The sequence below is a fragment of the Equus asinus genome, chromosome 14 (assembly GCF_041296235.1).
Source record: "Equus asinus isolate D_3611 breed Donkey chromosome 14, EquAss-T2T_v2, whole genome shotgun sequence".
NCBI classification, from domain to species: Eukaryota; Metazoa; Chordata; class Mammalia; order Perissodactyla; family Equidae; genus Equus; species Equus asinus.
In genome coordinates, this window is record NC_091803.1 from 47,136,923 (window position 1) to 47,159,586 (window position 22,664).

General features: G+C 55.2%; 1 protein-coding gene and 1 long non-coding RNA gene across 7 annotated transcripts in view; one reads left to right on the top strand and one right to left on the bottom strand.

The window, feature by feature from the left end:
- LOC139040229 (uncharacterized) lies at positions 1-9,493 on the top strand. 3 transcript variants are annotated; one of them, XR_011494384.1, is made up of 5 exons: positions 1-136; positions 6,783-6,846; positions 7,102-7,287; positions 7,547-7,616; positions 9,064-9,493. It is a non-coding gene; the product is annotated as an uncharacterized lncRNA (long non-coding RNA). The 3 variants fall into 3 exon arrangements; XR_011494382.1 differs by having other exon boundaries at positions 6,783-7,287; XR_011494383.1 differs by having other exon boundaries at positions 6,783-7,287; positions 9,069-9,493.
- Positions 2,888-22,664, bottom strand: part of FLYWCH1 (FLYWCH-type zinc finger 1) — a 27,622-nt gene continuing 7,845 nt past the window's right edge. Inside the window, exons 3-11 of one of the 4 annotated variants that reach the window (XM_070485119.1) lie at positions 21,723-21,903; positions 17,764-18,198; positions 17,015-17,473; positions 15,493-15,945; positions 15,092-15,355; positions 11,610-11,873; positions 10,382-10,654; positions 9,505-9,577; positions 2,888-5,572 (exon numbers count right to left, since the gene is read on the bottom strand). In XM_070485119.1, coding sequence (XP_070341220.1) covers positions 5,533-5,572; positions 9,505-9,577; positions 10,382-10,654; positions 11,610-11,873; positions 15,092-15,355; positions 15,493-15,945; positions 17,015-17,473; positions 17,764-18,097 — 2,160 coding nt within the window. In that variant the 5' untranslated portion in view covers positions 18,098-18,198; positions 21,723-21,903 and the 3' untranslated portion in view covers positions 2,888-5,532. Of the gene's footprint in view, positions 5,573-9,504; positions 9,578-10,381; positions 10,655-11,609; positions 11,874-15,091; positions 15,356-15,492; positions 15,946-17,014; positions 17,477-17,763; positions 18,199-21,722; positions 21,904-22,664 lie in introns of all 4 variants that reach the window. The other 3 variants (XM_070485117.1, XM_070485118.1, XM_014833157.3) reach the window with 3 other exon arrangements.

Below are 22,664 nucleotides of genomic sequence, written 5' to 3' on the forward strand. Positions count from 1 at the left end.
CTGAGAGCTGTGACGGTGAATTTATTGATGCCTCTTGATTAGGTTCTGGCGATTTGCTGGCCGTCACTGGTGTTCCTCAGCTCGTAGAAGCATCCCTCCGATCTCCGCCTTCATCTTCATGTGGCCTTCTCCCTGAGTGCGTGTCTGTGTCCAAATTTCTCCTTTATATAAGGATATCAGTCATATTGGATTAGGGGCCCAACCTACCCCAGTGTGACCTCATCTTAACTAATCACATCTGTGGTGACCTATTTCCAAATAAGCCAAATTCTAAGGTATTGGGAGTTAGGACTTCAACACGTGAACTGTCGGGGACACAGTTCAACTCATAACATCTCTTATTATCTCTTGTCCCTTTTCCATCCTTGCTGCCACCTCCCTAGTCCAGGCCACTACCACGTCCTACTTGGACAAAGGGCTCTCCCAACTGTTGTCTGACTCCCCACTCTTACCCTCTGCAGCCCCTCCAGCAGCTAGAGCCTATCTCTTTATTTTGTGGGAGAAAGACATTTGCTGCAGGCACCGTCTGGCACTTGGCCATCCACTCATTCTTCTTTTTTTCATGGTGAAAAACACATAACATTAAGTTTCCCATCTTAACCATTTGTAAGTGAATAGTTCAGCAGCCAAGTATATTCACATCCTTGTGCAACTGATCCCTAACTTTTTCATCTTGCAACATTGATACTCTGTACCCATTAAACACTGATTCTGCCTCCCTTCCCCCAGCCCTTGGGAACCACCTTTGTACTTTCTGTGTCTATGATTTTGACGACTTTAGCTATTTCATATGAGTGGAATCATACAGTATTTGTTCTTTCATAAGTGGCTTATTTTGCTTAGCATCATGTCCTCAAGGTTCTTCCATGATGTAGCATAGGACTTCCTTCTTTTTTAAGGCTGCATAATATTCCATAGGGATAGGCCACATTTTTCTTTATCCTTTCGTCTGTCAATGGACAGGTGAATCACTTTCACCAGCCAGAGTCCAACAGACATGGGACAGAGAGATCCAAGCAGGACTCCCACCCACGTCCACCCTGCCCTCCCCTCATGCATTTCATCGGTCATTCAGTCAATCACATCTTTATCCAATGTTTATGAGTGCTTGCTGCATGCTAGGCAAATTCTTCTCCCTTCTTTGAAGCATTGAGCAGGGTTGTTAGGCCCAAAGCCTGTGTCAGGGCCCCTCCTTATTGCCAAAGCAGAGGGGCCTGTCTGGTGCCCTCAGAGCCCTCGGGGGGACAGGGGAGTGGGCAGCCAGGAGAGTCTGGGCTCTGCAGAGCTGTGGTGAGGGTGCAGCCTGAGGCTGGCGGCTCACCTGTCTTTGGTTGGTCTCCAGAGACCCCTTTGGGTACTTTTGGCTTCTAGTCCTTAAACCAGGTAGTCATACCTGATGTGGACACTAGGGAGAGAACACCCGGGGCAGGCGTTGCCTGACGGGATTGCGTTTTAGAAAAGCCACCCCCCACCAAGTGTCATGGGGATAGAATACAGAGAGGGGACAATGGAGGCTGCTGTGCTCATGCAGGCGAGAGGCTGGGGCTCCAGGTGACTCAGGGGCCTAGGGATGGGGACGTTTATTAATACAAGCACTGCCTAAAAGGTCGTCTTTACTATGTAAGTGCCTTACCTGGTGCTATGGACTGAATGCGTGACCCCCCGAAATTCATATGTTGAAACCTTAATCCCAATGTAATGGTCTCAGGGGCCTTTGGGAGGGGTTCAGGCCAGGGTGGAACCTCATGATGGATTAGTGCCTTATAAGAAAAGGCCGGAGTTAGCTAGCTCCCCCACACCCCCATGTAAGGACACAGCAAAAAGGTGGCCATCGTAAACCAGGAGAGCCCTCACCAGAAACAGACCGTGCCTGCACCCTGGTCTCAGACTTGCAGCTTCCAGAACCGTGAGAAACCACCGTCTGTTGTTTAAGGCCCCCACCCCCCGGTCTATGGTGTTCGTTATGGCAGTCCTAGAGGACTAAGACACCTGGATTCCCCAAACCCCCCCAGCGCCAGAGGAAGGAACCCCCATCAGCCTTAACACATAGGAAAGAGACAGGCAGAGGGAGTGAGTGCTACCGGGTCAGGCGTTACTTTTCGGGGTGATGAAATGTTCTGGAATCAGACAGTGGTGACGGAGGCACAACTCTGTGAATATACTAACAGCCATCGAATTGCATGATATGTGGCTTATATCTCAATAAAGCTGTTACTAAAAAAGAACGAGGCAGGGTGGCACTAGTGTGCGCTGACAGCTGACAGGACAGAGGGACAGGCAGGGTGGCATCGAGGACAGCTCTGGGTTTCTAGGTGTGTGGTGGAGCCATCAGATGAGGAGGACAACAGGCAGACACTTTTTTTACCGCTTGTGCCCAGTGCCCATGGGATGCCCAGGACCAAGGCCCTGGAGGCAGCTGGACATGCAGGCTTGCTTGCGGAAGAGAGGCCCAGGCTGGGGCTGCATATTGACAAACTGGGAACCCCAAAAGAGGCTGGGCAGAAAAGGGCTGAGGTCCAGTCCCCAGCACTCCAACCCCTGCACTCAGAGGCTGGCAGGGGCTGAGGAGCCCAGGAGGGAGGCTGGCAGGGGACACAGGGAGGTGGGTGGAGAACCCAGGAGGGGCCATTGGGCAGGAATCAAGGAGGGGTGGCTGAAGGCGAGCTCTGAGAAGCATCCGTTGATTTCAGTGACGAGGGTCCCTGCCACCCTGCAGAAGTTGTCTTGACAGAGGACATGGGGACAGGAGGCAGAGTGGGGACCAGAAGAGGGAGAGGGGTCGATGAGCAGCGTTTCGATGAGGCACACCTCATCACCGTGGGGACAGGGACTGGGGCTGGGGCTCCTAGAGCTGACTGCTGCACCCCACTTTAGAAATTTGAGTTCCTCCTTGGTACTTTTGCTACTCCTTGTGAACTTTTTATTTTAAATTTCATGATTGAGACGTTACGCACTGTCACGCATAGGGGCACAGAGACACACTACCAGTGCCGTGTGGTGCAGACACAATAAAATAGGGTTTATTGGGGGAAACCAGCAGCAGAGTGGGAGCAGGGGAGGATGAGGGCAGCCCCACCAAGTTGTCACTGTGCCCAAGGGGCCAGCTTCTGAGACAGGGACTTGCCCCTGTGCTCTTTGCTCTCTGACAGGGACAGGGCAGGGGACATCTCTGGCTCTGGAACCATGGGGGAAGTGGACTTATGAGGGGGAAGCCTCTGGAGCTCAGTGGCTAAGTGGTCGTGGGGCCACCCATGGCGCCACCAGTATCCAAATTCCTGTCCATCTGGGAGCCCTCAGTCTGAGCCACATGGCCCATCCAGCTGTCCTCTGAGGTCAAAGCGGGTGTGGGGAAGACGGACAGTGCGCCGGCCCTCGCCAACGCGAATGTTGAGGAGCGGAGTGAAGCCATGTCCTTCCTCTGAGTCTCCTCACGCCTCACCCCAATGTCTGGCTGCCCAGAGCCCAGCCAGGCTGATGGCATAGGACTCGGGCCTGGGGAAGTCGCTGGTCCTGCAGAGGCCCCGCTGGGAAGGCTGCGGACCCGGCCGGCAGAGCAGGCTTTGCAAGTGGCAGGGGCTGCCGCGACTCAATGCTTCTTGCCAGTCACTCGGGCCTGTGCGAGGTCCCCCGTCCACGATGGGGCTGAGCAGAGACCCGACTGGTGGCGGCACAAACTTGACCATTCTTTTGAGTCTAGGTGCCTTCCTGTCGGTGTGGCCGCCTCCCATGGGCATGCACATTTGTGACACGAAGATGGCTCTGGGATTGGGGCGTCATGTCTGTACCCACAGGGCCATGTCTTTGGTCTTAGCCATGGGCAGGTCACTGTCTTGGGGCAGCATGCCAAGAGCACTGCCTGAAACGTAGCTGGTGTTGAGTGTCCACTGCTGAGGGCCATCAGCATGAGGGGCGCTTTGGCAGACACCTGCCTCCCACCTGGGAGGTGGCCTGTCCCATCACTGGGCTGTCCTGACTGCTGGCAAGGCTGGGAGGTGGGGGCGCCGGGGAGCCGGCAGTCGTGTCAGGTAATGGGTCAGTGCGAAGGTAGCCGGGGTCTCGGGTGTCTAACCCCCTGTTGCCTGGGGGTGCTGTTTCTGTTTTAAGCTTGCTCCAGCTTGTGAAAATGAGTCAGGGAGGACTCAGTTTGAGAGGTGCCTAGAGAATCCAGGCCTCTCTTTCAGTGACATCAGGGTCAGGGAATGGCCAGCAGGGGCCGCACGGCCCTCTGTGGGCTTGGAGCAAAGCCCTCAGCAACCCCTCCAGAGGACCCCCACCCTCTCTTGGTATGGCTGACATCTGGGCCAGGTGATCTGGCACTGTCCCAGATGAGGGGGTCTCCCCCAGGGTGTTGCCCAAGCACTCCGTCACTTCTAAGCCCGTGGCACTGAGACACGTGGAGTGTGTGGCTTCGTGGTAGCCAATAGTGGTTGCATAAGGGATGTGGACACACACAGCAGCTCTACACGGTGAGATATAAAATAGGGTTTATTGGGGGAAATGTATAAGCAGAGGGACAGTGGGGGGGGACTTGAGCTGTCACTGTCCCACAGCTGGATGGCAGGCTCCATGGCCAGCTTGCCAGGAGGGAGGGAGCCTCCCGCTGTGTGCTCCATCTGTGATTACAGGATGAGGGCAAGAAAACTCGCTGTCAAGGACGTGGCCTTGTTAGCAAGCAGCAGCCTCTGGAGTTCCCAGAGGATGTCAGCCCTCTTCTCCTCGGACCAGCTAGACTAGCTCTCTGCGCCTCTACCAGACAGGAGAGGGGATGCGCCTCTGCTGCTATCTGGTCTGCCTCTCCTCCTGCATCAGATGAACCTGGGCAACCCAGGACACCACTGGCCTCATCAGGAGTGTCTGCCCAGGGCCGCCTTCCTGCGGACATCTGGGCCGGCTCCCACTGCTGGGAACAACACCTGCCGTGGGGATCGTGGACACTGGGTTTAATTTAAGTTGGAAACAGCAAAGGAAAGAAAGTCCGACAGAGGGTGTAGTGAGGCTTCTGGTTTGGCGTGCCCTGTCACCGTGAGGGATGGATGCAGCCCGGAGCAGGAAGGCCCAGTGGGGTGCCTGGAGCTCTGCAGAGCAGCTCAGCTCAGCTTGAAGAAGCAGGAACTTCCCCCGAGGTGCCCTGGATGAAGCAGGGCCACACCCGACGGGAAAGTCCTTGGCAACGTCGCTCGCGTGCTCTGAAAACAGACGGTTGTGAGCGCAGAGCAGGGAAGAGGTGTCTTTGTCAAAAGATGCTTCTTTAGCTCTTTTGGAGGTCGGAGCCTTCCCTACGTCAGGCAGGCCTGCAAGCCGCCCCGCTCCTGGGGCTCCTCTTTGCCGGCACGAAGACACGATCAAAATATCCCTCCTGAGAGACGTCGTGAGGAGATGTGAAGGCCACGGACGCTTTGGAAGAGTGCAAGTTTTTGTCAGGCAAACTCTAACCGGGTGGGAAATGCCGGGTGGGGTCCCGTGCAGACGAAGAGCATCCTGGACTCTGGCAACTCGTGAGGCTTCTCTGCTCGAATCTGGAGGAGAGTGGCCTCAGTGGGACTCGCTGCCAAGTTCTCTATCTGTGACCTTCCTGATTGCAGAGAAACACGCATTCATTATCAGAATCCAAAGGTGGCGGAAATAGATAATATAGAAAGTTAGGGATTCCTGTAACCCTTTTCCTTAGAGATAACCATCAACTAGATCATTGCTGTACACACATATACATAGATAGCAATCCCTTTAAAATGTGACCTGCTCCACAACATAGATTTGGGGAATTCCCAGCTTTCCATGCTAGCATGTCCTGGAGGAAACACCCAACATTCCTGAGAAGTCCCATTTCCTGCCGCAGAAGTCACTGGGACTCACACCCTGGCCTTTTCAAGATTCTTTGTCAAGAAACATAAAGTTCTCCTGTATTACTGTGACGGTTTAGAACGTGTTCACAAGTTCTTTGATATTCCTCACTCCAAGTGCAGGAGCCTATTCCCTCCGCTTGGGTGTGGGCTGGATGCGTGACTGACTTCCAACGAACAGAGTAAAGTAGGAGTGATGGGGTGTGACAATGTCGTAAAAGTCACCGGGCTTCCTGCCTTTTTTAGAAATAGCTTTATTAAGCTATAATTCACATACCATATGGCTCACCCATGTAAAGTGTAGAATTGGATGGTTTTTAGTGTGTTCACAGAGTTGTGCATCCATCACCACAATCACTTCTAGAACATTTTCATTACCCCGAAAAGAAACTCCAGACCCTTCAGCTCTCACCCTCCCACATTTCTAGCCCTAGAAATCTACTCATCTCTTTTCTGTCTCCATGGATTTGCCCATTCTGGACATTCCATATAAAATTCATATAAATGCTAGGCTCTCTCTTCTGTCTGGCTTCCTTCACTGAGCGTGTTTTCAGGGTTCACCCACATTGTAGCATGTGTCAGGACTTCATTCCTTTTTATGGCTGAATAATATTTCACTGTATGGATATATCACTTTTTATTTATCCATTCACCCACTAATGGACATTTTGGATTGTTCTCACTTTTTGGCTATTATGAGTGATGTTGATTAGAACATTAGTGTACATTTTTGTATGGACACACGCTTTCAATTCTCTTGGGTATACACCTAGGAGTGGAATCACTAGGTAAACATACACTCTCTGTTTAACATTTTGAGGAACTTCCAGACTGTTTTCCAAAGTGGCTGCACCACTTTATATTCCCACCCTGAGAGTATGAGGGTTCCAGTTTCTCCGCATGCTCTCCAACACTTGTTATTGTGTGTCTTTTTTATTACAGCCTCCCAAGAGGGTGTGGAGTGTATCTCACTGGAGTGTTGACTTGCATTTTCCAAGCAAATGATGTTGAGTATCTCTAATTATGCTTATTGGCCATTTGTATATCTTGGGCTTCATAAAAGAAATTAAATTTTTGAAAAACTGTTTTTCAGACCCTTTGCCCATTTGTTAATTGGGTTGTCTTCTTATTGTTGAGTTATAAGAATTATTTGGATATTCAGGATACCAGTCTTTAATCAGATATATGATTTGCAAATGTTTCATTCTGTGCATTCTGTGGGTTGTCTTTTCACCTTCTTTTTCTTTTTCTTTTGAGGAAGATCAGCCCTGAGCTAACTACTGCCAATCCTCCTCTTTTTGCTGAGGAAGACTGGCCCTGAGCTAACATCCATGCCCATGTTCCTCTACTTTATACGTGGGACGCCTGCCCCAGCATGGCTTGACAAGCGGTGCCATGTCCGCACCTGGGATCCGAACCGGCGAACCCAGGGACGCCAAAGCAGAACGTGAGAACTTAACTGCTGTGCCACTGGCTGGCCCCTGAACTGTTTTCTTAATTTGACTTTTGGATTGTTCATTGAAAGTGTATACAAATACAATTAATTTTTGTATATTGATCTTGTACTCTGCAACCTGGCTGAACTTGTTTATTAGTTCCAATAGTTTTTTAGTGGATTCCTTAGGATTTTCTATATATCATCCACCAATAGAGTTTTTCTTTTTCCTTTCCAAACTAGATGTCTTTTCTTTCTTTTTTTTGGCTAGAACCTCCAGTGTGGTGTTGAATGGAAGTGGTGGGAGCGAGCTGTGGTGGAAAGCGCTCAGTCTGTCCCCAGTGAGTATGACGTTAGTTGTGGGGTTTTCATGGGTGCTCCTTATCAGGTTGAGATAGCTTTTTATTCCTAATTTGTTGAGTGTTTTTATCACGAGGAGGTGTTGGATTTCATCCAATGCTTTTTGTGTCTATTCAGCGTTCATGTGTTGTGTTTTATTCTATTGACATGCTGTGTGGCGTCCCCAAGACCACCCCCAGCTTTGGTGATTTTGCTAGAAGGACTCACAGGATTCAGCAGCTAGTCATACTCATGGCTAAGATTTATTACAGTGAGAAGATACAAAGCAAAATCAGCAAAAGGGAAAAGCATCTGGGGTGAAGCCCAGAGGAGACCGGGCACAACCCTCCAAAGTCGTCTCCCACCAGAGTTGCACAGAATGCGCTTAATTTTGCAGCAAGGAGCTGTGATGACTTGTGTGAAGTGTTGTTTACCAAGGAAGCTCCCCTGAGCCTAGGAGTTCAGGGTTTTTACTGGGGGCCGGCCACGTAGACACACCGTGTCTGGGTGCCTGGCTGTAGTCACTGAAACTCCAGAATTTCAGAAGGAAAGCTGTGTTCAGCAAAAATCACATTCTTTGTACAAAGAGATAAGAGTGAGCAACTGTTATCATTCCAGGACAGTGCTGCATCCGTGTAGGGAACTATTTACCAGTCGAGTCCTAGAGGCCAGCTAGGGGTCACCCTTGCAAGCAGGCTGTTTTAAGGACAGCGGTTGGAGGCCTGCTATGTTAAGTCTGTTCTGCACAAATGTGTGTTATGTTGACTGATGTACAGATGTTAAGGCCATCTTTCATTCCTAGGATGAATCCCATTTCATCATGGTGTATGATCCTTTTTTTTGTCACTGGATTCAGTTTGCTGGTATTTTCTTTTCTTTTCTTTTTTTTTAAGGTTTTATTTTTTTCCTTTTTCTCCCCAAAGCCCCCCGGTACATAGTTGTATATTCTTAGTTGTGGGTCCCTCTAGTTGTGGCATGTGGGACGCTGCCTCAGCGTGGCTCGATGAGCAGTGCCATGTCCCCACCCAGGATCTGAACTGGTGAAACCCTGGGCCGCCAAAGCGGAGCACATGAACTTAACCACTCGGCCATGGGGTGGCCCCTATTTTGTTCTTTTTCTAGTGTCTTAACATGTAAGTTTAAGTTACTGATTTGGATTTTTCTGCTTTTTAATGTAAGTATTTACAGCTATGAACTTCTCTCTAAGCCCTGCTTTACCTGCATCCCATAAGTTTTGGTATGCTGTAACTCCATTTTGTTCACTTAAAATTATTTTCTAATTTCCTCTTTGAGTAAGTGGTTTTTTAGTGGTTTTAATTTTAACATATTTGTGAGTTTCCCAAATTTCTTTCTGTTATTAATTTCTAGTTTCATTCCACTGTGGTCAGATAACATACTTTGGATGATTTTAATCCTTTTAAATTTATGAAGTATTGTTTTATGGCCTAGATTAGGTCTATTCTGGAGAATGTTCCATGCGTGCTTGAAAAGGATATGAATTCTGCTGTTGTTGGTGACCTGCTTCTTGCCCTGCTCTCTTTCTTGGATCACTCGCTCTGGGGGAAGATGGTGCTATCTTTGAGGACACTCAAGCAGCCCTAAGGAGAGGTCCATACAGTGAGGGACTGAGGCCTCCAGCCCACAGCCATGTGAGTGAATGGGCACCATTTTGGAAGTGGCTCCTTCAGCCCTACTCAAGTCTTCAGGTGACTGCAGCCCCGCTGACATCTTTCCTTCAACCTCATGAGAGACCCTGAACCAGAACCACTCAGCCCAACCACTCCTGAAACTTTGGCCCACAGAAACGGAGAGAGAGTAAATATTTGTTGTTTTAAGGCACGAAGTTTTGGGGTTATTGGTGATGCAGCATTAGGTAACAAATACAATTACCCGTAAGTCTGCTGGCTTTCAGGAGAACACGTCTTGAGGCACAGCTGAACTTTAGGCAGAAGTTTTATCTTTTCTGAGGAAAAAAAAAATCAAAAACATGGATTGATAATTATTTTCTTGTTGAAGCTTCTAGAGCCAAAGGCCCCCACCCTGTAATGATGACCTAAAGGCCTTAAGGAGACGGGAAACCAGGCAGAATGACTCTGATTTGCAGAGTCATTGGGAATTCTGGTTTTCTAATGCCCCAAAGTTCCTGTGTCTGGTAAAATAAGCTACTTGAGATGCTAAGAGTCAGTCTTCACCTCATCCTCAAAAAGACTGGGAACCAACTCGCTATCAGGCATGATCCGTCCTTCACCAAAGGCACCAACTTCTTCTTGTTTAAGGCAAATGGTGGCTTCCTCATGGAAATCTCCTTTTTCGTATTAAGCAGAAATGAAGTTTCTCTCGGTTGTTTTATACAACTTGGATTCATTTCTGTATTTTATAAGATGTGGTCCTTCGTATTTACACGAATTACTATGACACACACGATGCTACCTAAAGACTGGCTTTGTATTCTGTTTATGTGTAAGGAGCCCATTTTCAGTTCAGTAAAGTTAATAATGTGTAAAAGTTCACGTGTGTGTGCGCGGCATGCACACGTGCACACACACATTAGTACGTTTTTCTGGGGTAGTTAATGTTTTTCAACAGATTTTCAAAAGAGACTGCAATCCATAAAAAGTCAAGACCTCTTAGAATAAAAGGAAGGAGAGAAAAGGCTAGTTAGAAGGGGAGTTGTTTTTAAGGACGGGCCAGACATAGGTGTGTTTTCAGGTTCAGGAGGAGCCAGGAGAGGGGAGAGCTCTTTTGCACCTAACCTCCCTGTCTGTACCTCGGTCCTCCTGCTGGGCCGCACTGGGGAGCCGCTCCCGCTGCCTCAGGGCCTCCAGGCCCGCCAGATCAGGCGGGTGGCAGTGGCCACGCATCACGGTCACCCGCTGGCCCTGGGTGATGGCCCGGCTGCGGCAGCCCATGCGGGCCTGGTCCCGGCACATCCAGTACACCTTCTCCCCCGCCGCCTTCTCCTTCCGGTAGAGGAAGGACTCGTACACCAGGAACCTGCCCCCGAGGGAAGTCCTCAGGAACTCCAGAGGCCGGAGGGTTCCTGAGGGAACAGGACATGCTAGTGGGGTGCCTGGGCCAGGCCTTGAAAGCAGGGGACAGAGCCTGGGTGCCAGGGAAAGAGGCTGTTTCCCTTGTCCCACCAGCCTGCCCCAGCCAGGAAACTTCAAGCCCCCTCCAACGCCCCCCTGCCCTCCCCCACCCATGCTGTGGGGCCCTGGGGACTGATGCTCAGGCTGCCAGCCCAGGGCCCACAGCCCTGACACCCTGTCTCTTTCTCAGGGCTCTGATGCAGCTTGGGGAGGCTGGCCCTGCAGTCGCTCAAACCCAGAGGAGCAATCCTGCTCTGACTCCACACTTGCTGGCTAGACCCCACGGCAGGGGCGGCGCTGGAACATTCTGGGAGGCCCATGGCTGGTCTGGACTACACAGCAGGGGCCACCTGGCTCCATGTCCACCCTCCCCTCAGCCAGCTGGCAACTAATCCACTCTCTCTCTTGTGACTTTTAAGAACCTGAACTGAAAGGTCATGCAATGTTGGGGTTGTGATGGCCAGAGAGAACTGGGGGTGTGGGGGGGGGCAGTGAGTGGGGAGGGAGAGGAGAGGGGAGATAGAGGAAAAAAGACACTAGAGAGACCCAGAGAGGGTCCTCAAGGTCCAGGGGGACTGTCCCATAAATGGGTGCCAAGCCCTTCCTGTAGCTGCCAGTAATGCCCGGGCCCCCACGCTCCTTATCTCTAGCAGTCAGAGTGGGTTTCTCTCCACCAATCCAGATAGAACCAGCACTGTGAGGGTGGTCCCGGCCAATACCCTCCCCACAGGGAGCCCACAGCCCAGGTGGACAGACTGATGTGCATGGTGGGACCCTGGCTGGACACGGGCCACTGCAGAATGTCCCATCAGGTAGCCCCCAGCCTGTGTTCTGGGGCTGGCCCCCAGGGCTGCCAAGCCAGCGGGGAGAGCAGGGCCTAGTGCCTGCCAGCCCCTATGCCCGCACCTGAGCCTTCCCTCTGGGCCGGGCAGGGGAGCTGCTCCCGCTGCCTCAGGGCCTCCAGGCCCCCCAGGTCGGGCGGGTGGCAGTGCCTGCGCATCACCATCACCCGCGGGCCCTGGGTGATGGCCCGGCTGCGGCAGCCCATGCGGGCCTGGTCCCGGCACGTCCAGTACACCTTCTCCCCCGCCGCCTTCTCCCGCCGGTAGAGGAAGGACTCGTAGACCAGGAAGCTGCCCCCCAGGGGGGTCCTCAGGAACTCAGGGCCTCCTGGGGAGAAATCGGAGAGGGGCTGGGGGAGGCAGAGCCTGGAGCCCTGGCGTTGGAGCAGAGCTGTGAGGTGGGGTGTGGCCCCCATTCTCAGCACCAAAAGCAGCACAGCTCCCAGAGTGAGACCCACAGGCCCCCACGCTGCACCCACTGCCTCATAGTGAGACAGCCCCGAGCCCAGGACACAGACCCCCACCCCCAAACCCAGCCTAGCCTCAGCTCTGGGGGGGCTCCTTTCCCAAGCCTGGGAGTGAAGGGAGGCGGGAGACTGGTGAGGTGGAGGCCCTTGAAGGCAGGGGTCTGTCCCCACCTCACAGTGCCTGCAGAAGGAGGTGTCTTTGCTATGTCCCCTCACTTATCCTAGGTGCCCTCAATGGGGGGAGGGGATACATAGGGCCATGCGGTCCCTGCTGAGTTGGAGGAATAAGTGGACGGTCCCTTTGGGGGACCAGCTATCAGGAACGAAATGGGCGTTGTGTGCACAGTGGGCGATGGGGCTGTAGAAGGGTCAAGGGTCCACTCCTGGAGAGCCAGGCTGGGCGGGGATTTGACCCAGGGTGGGAGAAAAGGCAAGGAGTGTGTGGCTGCTGTCTGGGACATGCGGAGAGGGAGGACGCCAGGAGGTGGCCGTGTGCTTCTGCCCAGACTCTCTTCCCTTGTCCAGGCACCAGGATCACACAGAGGACTGGAGATAGACAGGGGAACAGCAGAGGCCATGGGGGTGAGGGCACCCTGGAGAAGCGGGGCCAGGGAGGGGCCTCTGGCCATGGAGCGGAGCCATGTGACTGATAAACATGTCCACTGAGAAAGGATGAAGGCACAGGGCACAGGCCAGAGATCTGGAAAGGAGGGGGAGGGCAGCAGAACAGAGGCGCCGACAGAGTGTTGGAGGCAGAGAAGAGGGGGTGTGTGGTCACACTCGGCAAACCGCCAGCCCAGAGGGGAGGCCACTGAGCACAGTGCAGGCCAGTGGCTGAGCTGGGGCAGCAAGGTCCCTCTGAAGGTGAGGTCCAGGGCAGGCCTAAACAGCCGGCTGGGTAAAGGTGATCTGTGTGAAGAGCAATGAGATGGGAGCTCCCGTGCCCGGTGCGGAGATAGTGGAAGTCTGCATCTGGAACCGACATGTCCACCCACTTCCCTGCCCGAGTCCCGGAATGACTGCGGCAGCCAGGCTGAGCCGCCTGTGGGAGGCCGTCCTGTGGGCACCGACCAGCCTGCGGACCCACAGAGGCAACGTCCGGGGTCTCGAGGTGGAGGCCATCGGCCACAGCAGCCTCCTGCAGTTCAGCGCCCGGGCCGCGCCCCCGTGCAGAGCATGTCAGTCTCCCCTTAAACAGGAGCAGACGGCCAAGATCACGGGACACGCGAGAGAAGCTTTGCTTTAAAAGGCAGAGACCGCAGCTCAGAGGAACAAGGCTACAGCCAGAGGCCGGAGAGACGGGGCTGCTGTGCCCCTGGATGACGGACCACACAGGAGACCTTCAGACACGAGAGCAAAAGTCAAAGTAAACAGAAGGACCGGAGACAAACTCGAAGAAATGTCACAGATGGTGGTCCCAGGCAGACGGACATCTGACAAACAGGAGCAACAGAAAGAAAGAGAGTTGGGAGTGGAGGGTATCGAGGAGCAGGAGAAAACCACCCAGAGGGAAGGACTGAGCTTCTGGCCTGAAAAGGCCCCTACTGCCCCCAGCACAGCCAGGTGCCACAGGGATGGAGACACGACCCAAAAACTGCAAGCAAAGGGCCACCACACGCCTAGGGTCGGTCCTCAGAAAGCTGCGGGCCACCCAAGAACAGGGACTGGATGACGTGTGAGGCGAGGTGGCAGCCATCTTCAGGCACACAGGGTCTCGACAGCGTGAGCTCCAGGGACGCTTGACTAGAGGAGGGGCTTCGAAAGACAAGGGAGTAAACCGAGCAAGAGAAAGCGGGGCCCAGAGCAGGCATCCCGCCCAGGGGACCCCCGGGACAGGGGGTGGCAGGGCTGGGGGGCCTGGAGCGGAACCCAGAGCTTCTGCTGATGGGCTGAAGTGACACGTGAGCAGGAGGGGCACACAGAACACGAGGCCCACAAACAAAGGAGCCACCGGGCTGCAGAGAAAACAGCCGCGTAAGGAGGGAAACAGGCCGCAGCGCACTCCCAGCTCAGCCGTGAGCAGATGTTTACAATAACACGAAAACAAAACCTGCAGGACCTGTGAGAAGCGGGCTGCGGGGGACCGCTGAGTCCTTACTGCCTCTCCCCGGAAGGCCACAGGCCACAAGGAAATTACAACACCAACTGATAGCGGTGAAAGCGCATATTAAGAAATGGGGCGGCAGACTCCCCGAAAAACAATGGAAGGCGCTCAGAGGGGTTCTCTGGGTGGGAGTTGGGGGTGAGGACCCTGCAGGGGCTGCCCTGTGTCTTGTGGCAACACCTCCTTGTCCACAGAAGTTATGTGGAAATGAATAAAAAGAGAGTCAGAAGGAAACGAAACCAGAGACCTCAAGCATGGGAGACTCAGAGGCCTCAGAACACGGCAGGAACGGGGCCCGAAGGAGAGGCAGGTGCCGGACCAAATGGGGAGCTGGACGGAGACACGGCCGGGCTGAAACCACCCTGCTCAGGAGGACAGGACGAGAGTGTTCACGGTATGGTGACCTCGAGAGCAGAACACCAGCACCGTGGCGCCTCCCAGGGGGGCACAGACGACAAGAGTGGGGCTGTGCCCCTCGTCATGGATCCCTCAGGGACGACAATAGATATTTATGGAGAACAGCTAGAGGGGCAAAGAAATCGATTACATGAAAATACACCCTCTGCCACCCGGTCTGTCAGGCGTCCTGTCACTGGGAACTGTCATCTACCCACCATACAAACGAGAGACTGGCCTTGTGCAATAGCTTCCTCTGTCCATCCTGTCAATTCTTATGACGAGAAAAGGAGCAGGAGGAAGGAGCTTGGTCTAGCAAGTGCTGCAGAGGCGTGGGGGCAGGCGGGCGGTCTGAGCGGGAGGGTGAGGACCCCACCCGACAGAGGGCAGGATGCAGGATGCGGTGGGTGAGGAGGGGAAGGGAGGAAAGGAAAGAGTAAGAGGAGAGGGCTCACTCCTTCCAGAGTGTTGCAGGGAGGAAGGACAGGGCATCTGCTGGGGACATGGGAGGTCAAGTGGGCAAGGCTGGCTGGCTGCATCTCCTGCTCATCCCTGAGGCCTGCTCCGCCATCATCCTACCTGGGCTGCCCCGCTGGGCTGAGCCTGGGCGTTTCTCCCGCTGCCTCAGGGCCTCCAGGCCCCCCAGGTCGGGCGGGTGGCAGTGGCCGCGCATCACGGTCACCCGCGGGCCCTGGGTGATGGCCCGGCTGCGGCAGCCCATGCGGGCCTGGTCCCGGCACGTCCAGTACACCTTCTCCCCCGCCGCCTTCTCCCGCCGGTAGAGGAAGGACTCATGTACCAGGAAGCTGCCCCCTAGCGGGGTCCTCAGGAACTCAGGGCCTCCTGGGGACAAATCGGAGCGGGTTCAGGAGAGGGAGGTAGGAACTTGGGGCTTCAGGGGCCCCCTCCCACCTCCCAGGACCTTAGGAAACCAGCCTTGAAGGGGCCAACCCCTGGGCCAGTGGGTGTGGAGGACTCACCCAGGTCCTCATCCTGGTCCTCAGGGGCTCCCTGCGAGGCTTGGGGCTGGACCAGGCCCTTATCTTTGACCTTGGCACGCTTCCTTGGCCGCGGCCTGGTGAGCGTCAGGCTGCCGGGGCCCCTGCGGTACAACAGGCTGTCCACGCCTTGGAATAGCTTGTGCACTTGGCCCCCGGGACCTCCCGGCCCAGCCTGCAGTGTCTCCATGGCTTTCTCCTGCTGCCGCCGGGCCTCCAGGCCCTCCATGTCAGGCGGGTGACAGTGGCCGCGCATCACGGTCACCCGCTGGCCCTGGGTGATGGCCCGGCTGCGGCAGCTGTGCAGCGCGTGGTCCCGGCAAGTCCAGTACACTTTGTCCCCCACGGCCTTCTCCCGCTTGTAGAGGAAGGACTCGTGCACCAAGAAGCTGCCCCCGTAGCATGTCCTCAGGAACTCCAGGGGCCGGGGCTCTCCTGGAGGAGGGATCCAGGGTGGTCACAGCCGGCCCAGGGGAGCAGGTTGGGGTGTGGGGGGATGTGGGCTAGGGGAGCATGGCCATGTCCTGTTCTCCTTTCCAGTGACATTTACCATGGCTTCCCCTGAGCTGGGCGTGTGGGGGCCCCAGGTCCATTCCCACTGACCCCACACCCAGCAACCCACGGGGGAGTTTCGGTTCCTCTGCCGGTGGTCAGAGAGGAGGCCACGGCTCTCAGAGGTTAAATGCTGCATCCAAGGTCACACACCGGGAAGGGCCGAGCTGGCTCTGACTACACAGCCATGTGCTCAGTCACTCCTGGCCATACTTTTTCTTAGGATTTGTTTGAAAACCTTATCCGTTGTTGGAATAATACATGCACATGCCATAAAATGCCACTGGTACCAAGTGATTCACAGTGAAAAATAAGTCTCTCTCTGGCTCGCCCTGCCCCAGGTACCCAGGGGGGCGGCTGCCTTAAACCATTGAATCTTTGAATCCTTTCTGGGTCAGGAGGCCCCCAGCCTCGGGACCAAGCCCCACTCCCAGTTACGGGCAATCAAAACCTCGAAGACTCTGTCTACCAGCTGCTGGAGCAGCGCCGAGCACTTCCCACGCACCAAATGCCTAGTCTCCCAAACTTCTAGGCTCTCACTCATCTTAGGATAAAGCTCCAGAAATTCCAGAAGCCCAGTTACTGATCTGAGGCCACCCAGCAAAGTGAGGTGGGGCTGGAACTTGAACCTGGGCCCAAAACTCAAGACTCTCACTAAGCTGACCTTCCCAAAGGTCAACAGAATCTTCATGGGTTACCAGAATCACACGGGGCCTGTGAAAACTCACGTTTCTGGGCCCCACACCCACCCTGCTGCATCAGAAAATTCCAGAAGGACCCCTGGTTTAGGAGCACTAGTTCTAGTCCATGGGCTTAATGATTATACTTTTAAAAGTTGTTCTGACTTTGAGCACATTAAAAAACCACATGGGACCCCACATTTCTATCTGGGCACAGAAAAGGGCCTGCAGGTTCCTGCCTGCCCGAGTGGAGCCAGGGTAGGGACACTCACCGGTCCCCAGTGTCGGGCGTTTCTTGGGGGGCAGGCTGAGCAGCGACAGGGCTCGCAGCCCCTCTTCCTCCTCCGGGGCCGGCTTGCTCAGCAGCAGTGCTGGGGCAGACTCTGGCTCCTGGGGGCACAGCCATGGGCCCACCCCCTCCAGTGGCTCCTCCACTTGGCTTCCAGGGCTCTGGGGACCCCCTAAGGTTTCCGGAAGGGCTGGGCTGGGCAGCTTCTGTCTCTGGCGCCGGGCCTCCAGGCCCTCCTCATCGGGTGGGTGGCAGTGGTCCCGCATCACTGTGGCCCGTGACCCACGGGTGATGGCCCTGCCCCGGCAGCCCCGCTCGGCATGCTCCCGGCACTTCCAGTAGACCTTGTCGCCCACGGCCTTCTCCTGCTTGTACAGGAAGGACTCGAGGACCAGGAGGCGGCCCCCAAATGGGGTCCTCAGGAACTCCAGGGGCTTGGGGGCTGCTGAGGGCAAGGGGAGGCTGGGTTTAGCTGATGCGGGGTTAGCCAGCATGGAGCAAGGCTAGAGGTCAGGGGTGTGGAGGGGAGCACTGGGGGGCACACAGGGTTAATGTCCTGCAATCATCACACCAACAAGGGACAGGGTCGTGATTAGAGATGAGGAAGCTAGGCTCAGGACAGGGACAGGATGGCCAAGGTTACCCTGCTAGGAAGCGGGGTGAGCCAGGCCCAAGTCTGAGCATGCAGGACCATAAAGGTGTGGGGCCAGGGGCAGCAGGCCCGCAACTCACCTGTGTCTGGTTTGCTGCATTTCTGCTCAGAGGCCAGGGGGCTTGGCTGGACTGCACCCCCCTGCTCCTCTGATGGCAGGATGTGGGGGGTCCTGGCCAGGGTGTCAGCACCAGACATCTCCAGGGACACGGCGCAGGGCACTCCTTTGGGCTGGGAGTCCACTCCATCCCCATTCTCGGTGGAGGCTGTCAGCAGGACCAGTTTGGAGAACTCCTTGGGCTTTGTGGGGGCTGCAGGGATGACATCTGTGCCCAGCTCAGGGGACTCAGGGGACGGCTCCTGGCCGGCCTTCACACTCTCAGCCTCCTGCTCGCTGGGCTCAGGCAGGGGCATTCCGGGACCGATGGCCTGTCCCCCAGGCCACACTCAGGCCCCAGCAGATGGATGTCCTTCCTCCTCCTTGACAAGGAAGCTGGGAATCCAGGGGCTCCGTCCTAAGGGAAGAGGCAGAATCCCATCAGGGGAGGCGCCCTGGGCCTGGGACTCAGGAAAACGGATCCGGGCTGGAGGTCAGGGCACATGGGGCTGCTTGGGGCCGGGGCTGCGAGGTGGGGAAGGACCTGAAGGGAGCCAGAGACCCCTGGGCCAGGGCCTCTGCTGGGCTACTTCCTCTCTGGGCCCACAAGGGGACGCCCCCCTGCCCCACTCAAACCTCACTTTCCTGAATGTAAAGCTTGCAAACCACAGAGCTCTCAGGGGCGTGGAGGGTACCGAGGTGCTGCTAACAGTGACTCTGAATCGAGGCCCGCAGGTGCTGAGCACGGGGTGCAGCGTTTGCACAGGATTTTCCATTTCACCTTCAGCCCCATAGTATGAAAGCTCATCATTCTTATTGCCCCAGGTTGCAGGTGAGGATGCTGAGGCACAGCGGGGCCACCCACACAGCCATGGAGCACGGAGCTGGGAGGCCAGTCAAGGTGGATCCAGAGCCGGCCCCACACGGCACCTGGCGCACCTGGGCCAGGACAACAGTAACTGGTGTCACTGAGCGCCACAGTCAGAGACGAGCACTGTGGGATGTGAGCTCAGGCCACTGACCCTCCCAGAATGCCCAGTGCCCTTTCCCCTGACACCGGGTCCCAGGGAACAGGGGCCAGGCCCAGCTGGTACTCTGCAGAGCACAAGGGGAAGCCAGGCCGGGGGAGGGTCTCTCTGGACTCACAAGTAGACCAGGTCCCATCCCAGCCCTCAGGAGCTGCCAGGACCCCACGAGGGCAGCGGCCTGGTGCCTGCGCTGGTGCCAGTGCTGCCTCAGCTGAGTGGGGACAGGGCTGTGGAGGTGTCCCGAGAACCTGTGGTCACTAAGGGCTCCCTGGCTTCAGGCCTGGAGAAGCAGACAGGACGGATTACAGGGATAAAGGCCCCGCGCTCTGGCAGGGTCACTGGGCCCTGGGGCATCAGTGTGGGGTGGCCTTTTTGTCTTCTTGGGGAAGTGGGTGGTGGAGGATGGCAGATCCTCTCCACCTCCCAGCAGGAGCCCAGAAACAGTAGCCTCCCCTCACACTGCAGATTCCCCACTTGTGAGCTGTCACCTCCACCCCAAATTCTGCGGTTGCCCTGGGGTTCCTCATTCTTGCTCTGAAGTTTCCTGGTCTGGGGTCCACACCGGCTCCCCATGGCCTGGTCAGCCAGCGCGGAGCCGCAGCCAGGGCCGAAGAGCAGGGGTCGCCGCGTCCGGACAGTGTCCCCCGCCCCTGCCCTGACCGCCGCCCCGAGGGCCGCAGCGAAGTCCTGTCCTGAGGGCAGGACTCAAGGAAACCCGCCCGGGGAAGGGACACCTGCCTGGGAGTGCCCGCCTGTCCTCCCGCCCCTATCCTCCCCCCTCGCCGCGTCCCGGGACAAGCCAGCCCCTGCTCCTCCTGTGCGCTCCCTCCCGGGCCTGCCCATCCCGCCCGCAGGGCGACGTGGCGGGGCGGGACCTGGGACCGGGACCGGTCCTCCCTGCAGGGCCGCCCGCAGCGGGGAGACGCCCCGGCGCAGGCCCCGCCCACAGGCCGCCCACCCCGCACGCTGATTGGCCCCGGCGCACGTCCCTCCGCCGGCAGCCCGCCCCTAGGGCCCGAGAGTTCTGCAGTCTGCGGATGAATGAACGTGGAGGCTCGAACCGCGACCTCCTGGCACCTGGTAGCTGCTGGCGCTCCTGTCTTCCCCGCGACCTCCACCCAGGCGAAAAGGCGCAGAGAAGCCGGCCCTCCGTCCCACAGCTGGCCTTTCAGACAACTCAGGCCACCCAAAGCCCTGCGGTCACTGTCCACGCAGCGGGACAGGAGTGGGGGCTGCAGGGACGTGACACACCAACGGGCTCCGTCTCAGACGACCGGACGCCGAAGCCTGGCCTCCTCTGGACCAGCGGGGTTTGGCAAGACAAAGAACCCCCCACTTTGCCGTGGACCTGTACCAAAGTCATGGGGACCCTGAATTAGGAAACAGTGCAATCCTCTCAACTGAAATTTCTGTTTAAAAGGCTTCCAAGATCCGTGTACCTCAAAGGATACTGTGAACTATGGCTGACGACCAACCGCGGAAACGCACGGGTGCCGCAGCGGCCCAGAATCTGGATTCGACTGCCGGTCCCCATTCTTACTCATTAAAGCACCTTGAGTGTAGATTGTTTAAGGACCACAAATCCTCCCACACAGTAAGCAGGCCCCTTTGGAATGTAGTCTGGAATCTGGACTGGCCTCCAGCCCTGATTGGTCACTCACTGAGTGACTTGAGCGTGGCAGAAGCATGCTGTGGGGTTTGGAAGTCCTGGCCCTCGAGGGACATGGCCCTGTGACTGCCAGGGAAGGTGGCTGTAGGAGAGGCCACAGGAAGACCACTGGCACTGTCCAGTCCAGTGCACCCTCCAGCTGTGTGTAGCCACCTGAAGAAGCCCAAGGAAACCAGCAGAGGAACAGCCCAGCCTCCCATGGACCCCTGATGAATAATAAACTACCATTATTTTAAGCCAGTAAGATCAGGGTCATTTGTTACACAGCAGTAACTGCTATTCTTGGCAAGTGACTAACCTGATGAGTTCGGGCTTTTTTTTTTTTTTTTTTTTTTTAGGAAGATTGGCCCTGAGCTAACATCTGTGCCCATTTTCCTCTATTTTATATGTGGGATGCCTGCCACAGCATAGCTTGATGAGCAGTGCATAGATCCACACCCGGGATCTGAAGTGGCAAACCCCAGGCCGCTGAAGCAGACCATGCAAACTTAACTGCTACACCACCAGGCTGTCCCCCCCCACCCCCGGCTTTTTTTTTTGAGGAAGATTGGCCTTGAGCTAACATCTGTGCCAATCTTGCTCTATTTTGTATGTGGGACGCTGCTACAGAGTGGCTTAATGAGTGGTGTGTGTCTGTGCCTAGGATCTGAACCAGCGAACCCCAGGCCACTGAAGTGGAGCATGTGAACTTAACCACTATGCCACTGGGCCAGCCTCTGGCTTTCTGATGGATAGAGGAATACTAGTTGGTTGTGAAACATCCAACATCAAAGTGCTTCGGAACTCCAGGTGCCACGCTACACAGAGGTTCAATCCCTCAGACCATCACGTTTAAAGGGCTGGTAATCCAGCGAGAGGAATGAGAATATTAAATATAAAGGAGAGCAAATGAGGATTACTAGTTTAAAAGTCTGTCACATGAAATAAGCCTGTCACAAAAGGACGCTGCTGTGTGATTCCACTTATGTGATGTAGCCAGAGTTGTCGAATCCACGAGACAGCAGTCAGATGGTGGTTGCTGGGGCGGGGCCGGGGGAGCAGGGGCTGCTGTGTGATGGGGACAGGGTTTCAGTTCTGGATGACGAAAAGATGGATGCAGGCGATGGTTGTACAACAATGGGACTGTACTTAATGCCACTGACCCGTACACTTAAAAATGATTAGAGTTGTAAGTTTTTGTCATATACTTTACCACACAGGAGAAAAACACCTGTAACAAACTGTATGTGCTAATGCCCCGTTTACCTAGCGTCATGGGTGAATGAGTTCTCCATACGACGGCAGATTTCTGATTAACTGAAGTTATCTCTCCACGATTCAGTTGTGCAAGTTTTCTCTGTTTCACATTTAATCCATCAAGGGTGGACATCCTCATAACTCTTATCACTCTTCACTGTCTGGATACAGAGAGCGGACATATTCCATCCTGATTTGGAAAATGAAGTGTCTGCATCCGGTCCGCTCGGTACATCCCCTCCCCTCGGGGTCCTTTCTCCTCCTTCAGACCCTGCTCGCCCTGCTCGCCAAACCTCTTTGCCTCAGCTGGTTCTTTGCATTTGGACCCTCACAGTTCATAGGTCTCCCTATAGGCATCCTAAAACAAAACCTAAGAGAAACTTCCTTCCCTCAACAGTTTGACTTCGCAAGAAGAGCCCTCACCCCTTCCTTCTCACGCTGGCTAGCAGGCGGCTGCCCCTAACTCTGCAGACCCTCCTTCCCTCTTTGGCTATCATGCAGGATCAGCACTGGCTGGGGGTCCGTAAACCATGTTCTCCCTCTGAAATACCTGCTCTGGCCTGTGTGTGGTCTGTCCATACAATGGGATTTATTCAGCAATAAAAAGGAGGGACATTCTGTTAGATGCTCCAATGTGGGCAAACCTTGAAAACATGCTCGCTGAAAGAAGCCAAACACAAAAGACAGCAGGCTGTGTGAGCCCACTTCTCTGAAATGTCCGGAACAGGCCCATCCACAGGGATGGAAGGCAGGTGAGTGGCTGCATGGGTCCAGGGGCAGAGGGAGATTAGGGAGTGATGCTAAGGGATGTGGGGTTTCTTTTCGGGGCAAAGAAAATGTTGTAAAATTGATCGTATGATGGTTGCACAACTCTGTGAATACACAAAAAACATTGAATTATACACTTTAGATGGGGGAGCTGTATGTAAGTGACTCATATCTCAATAAAGC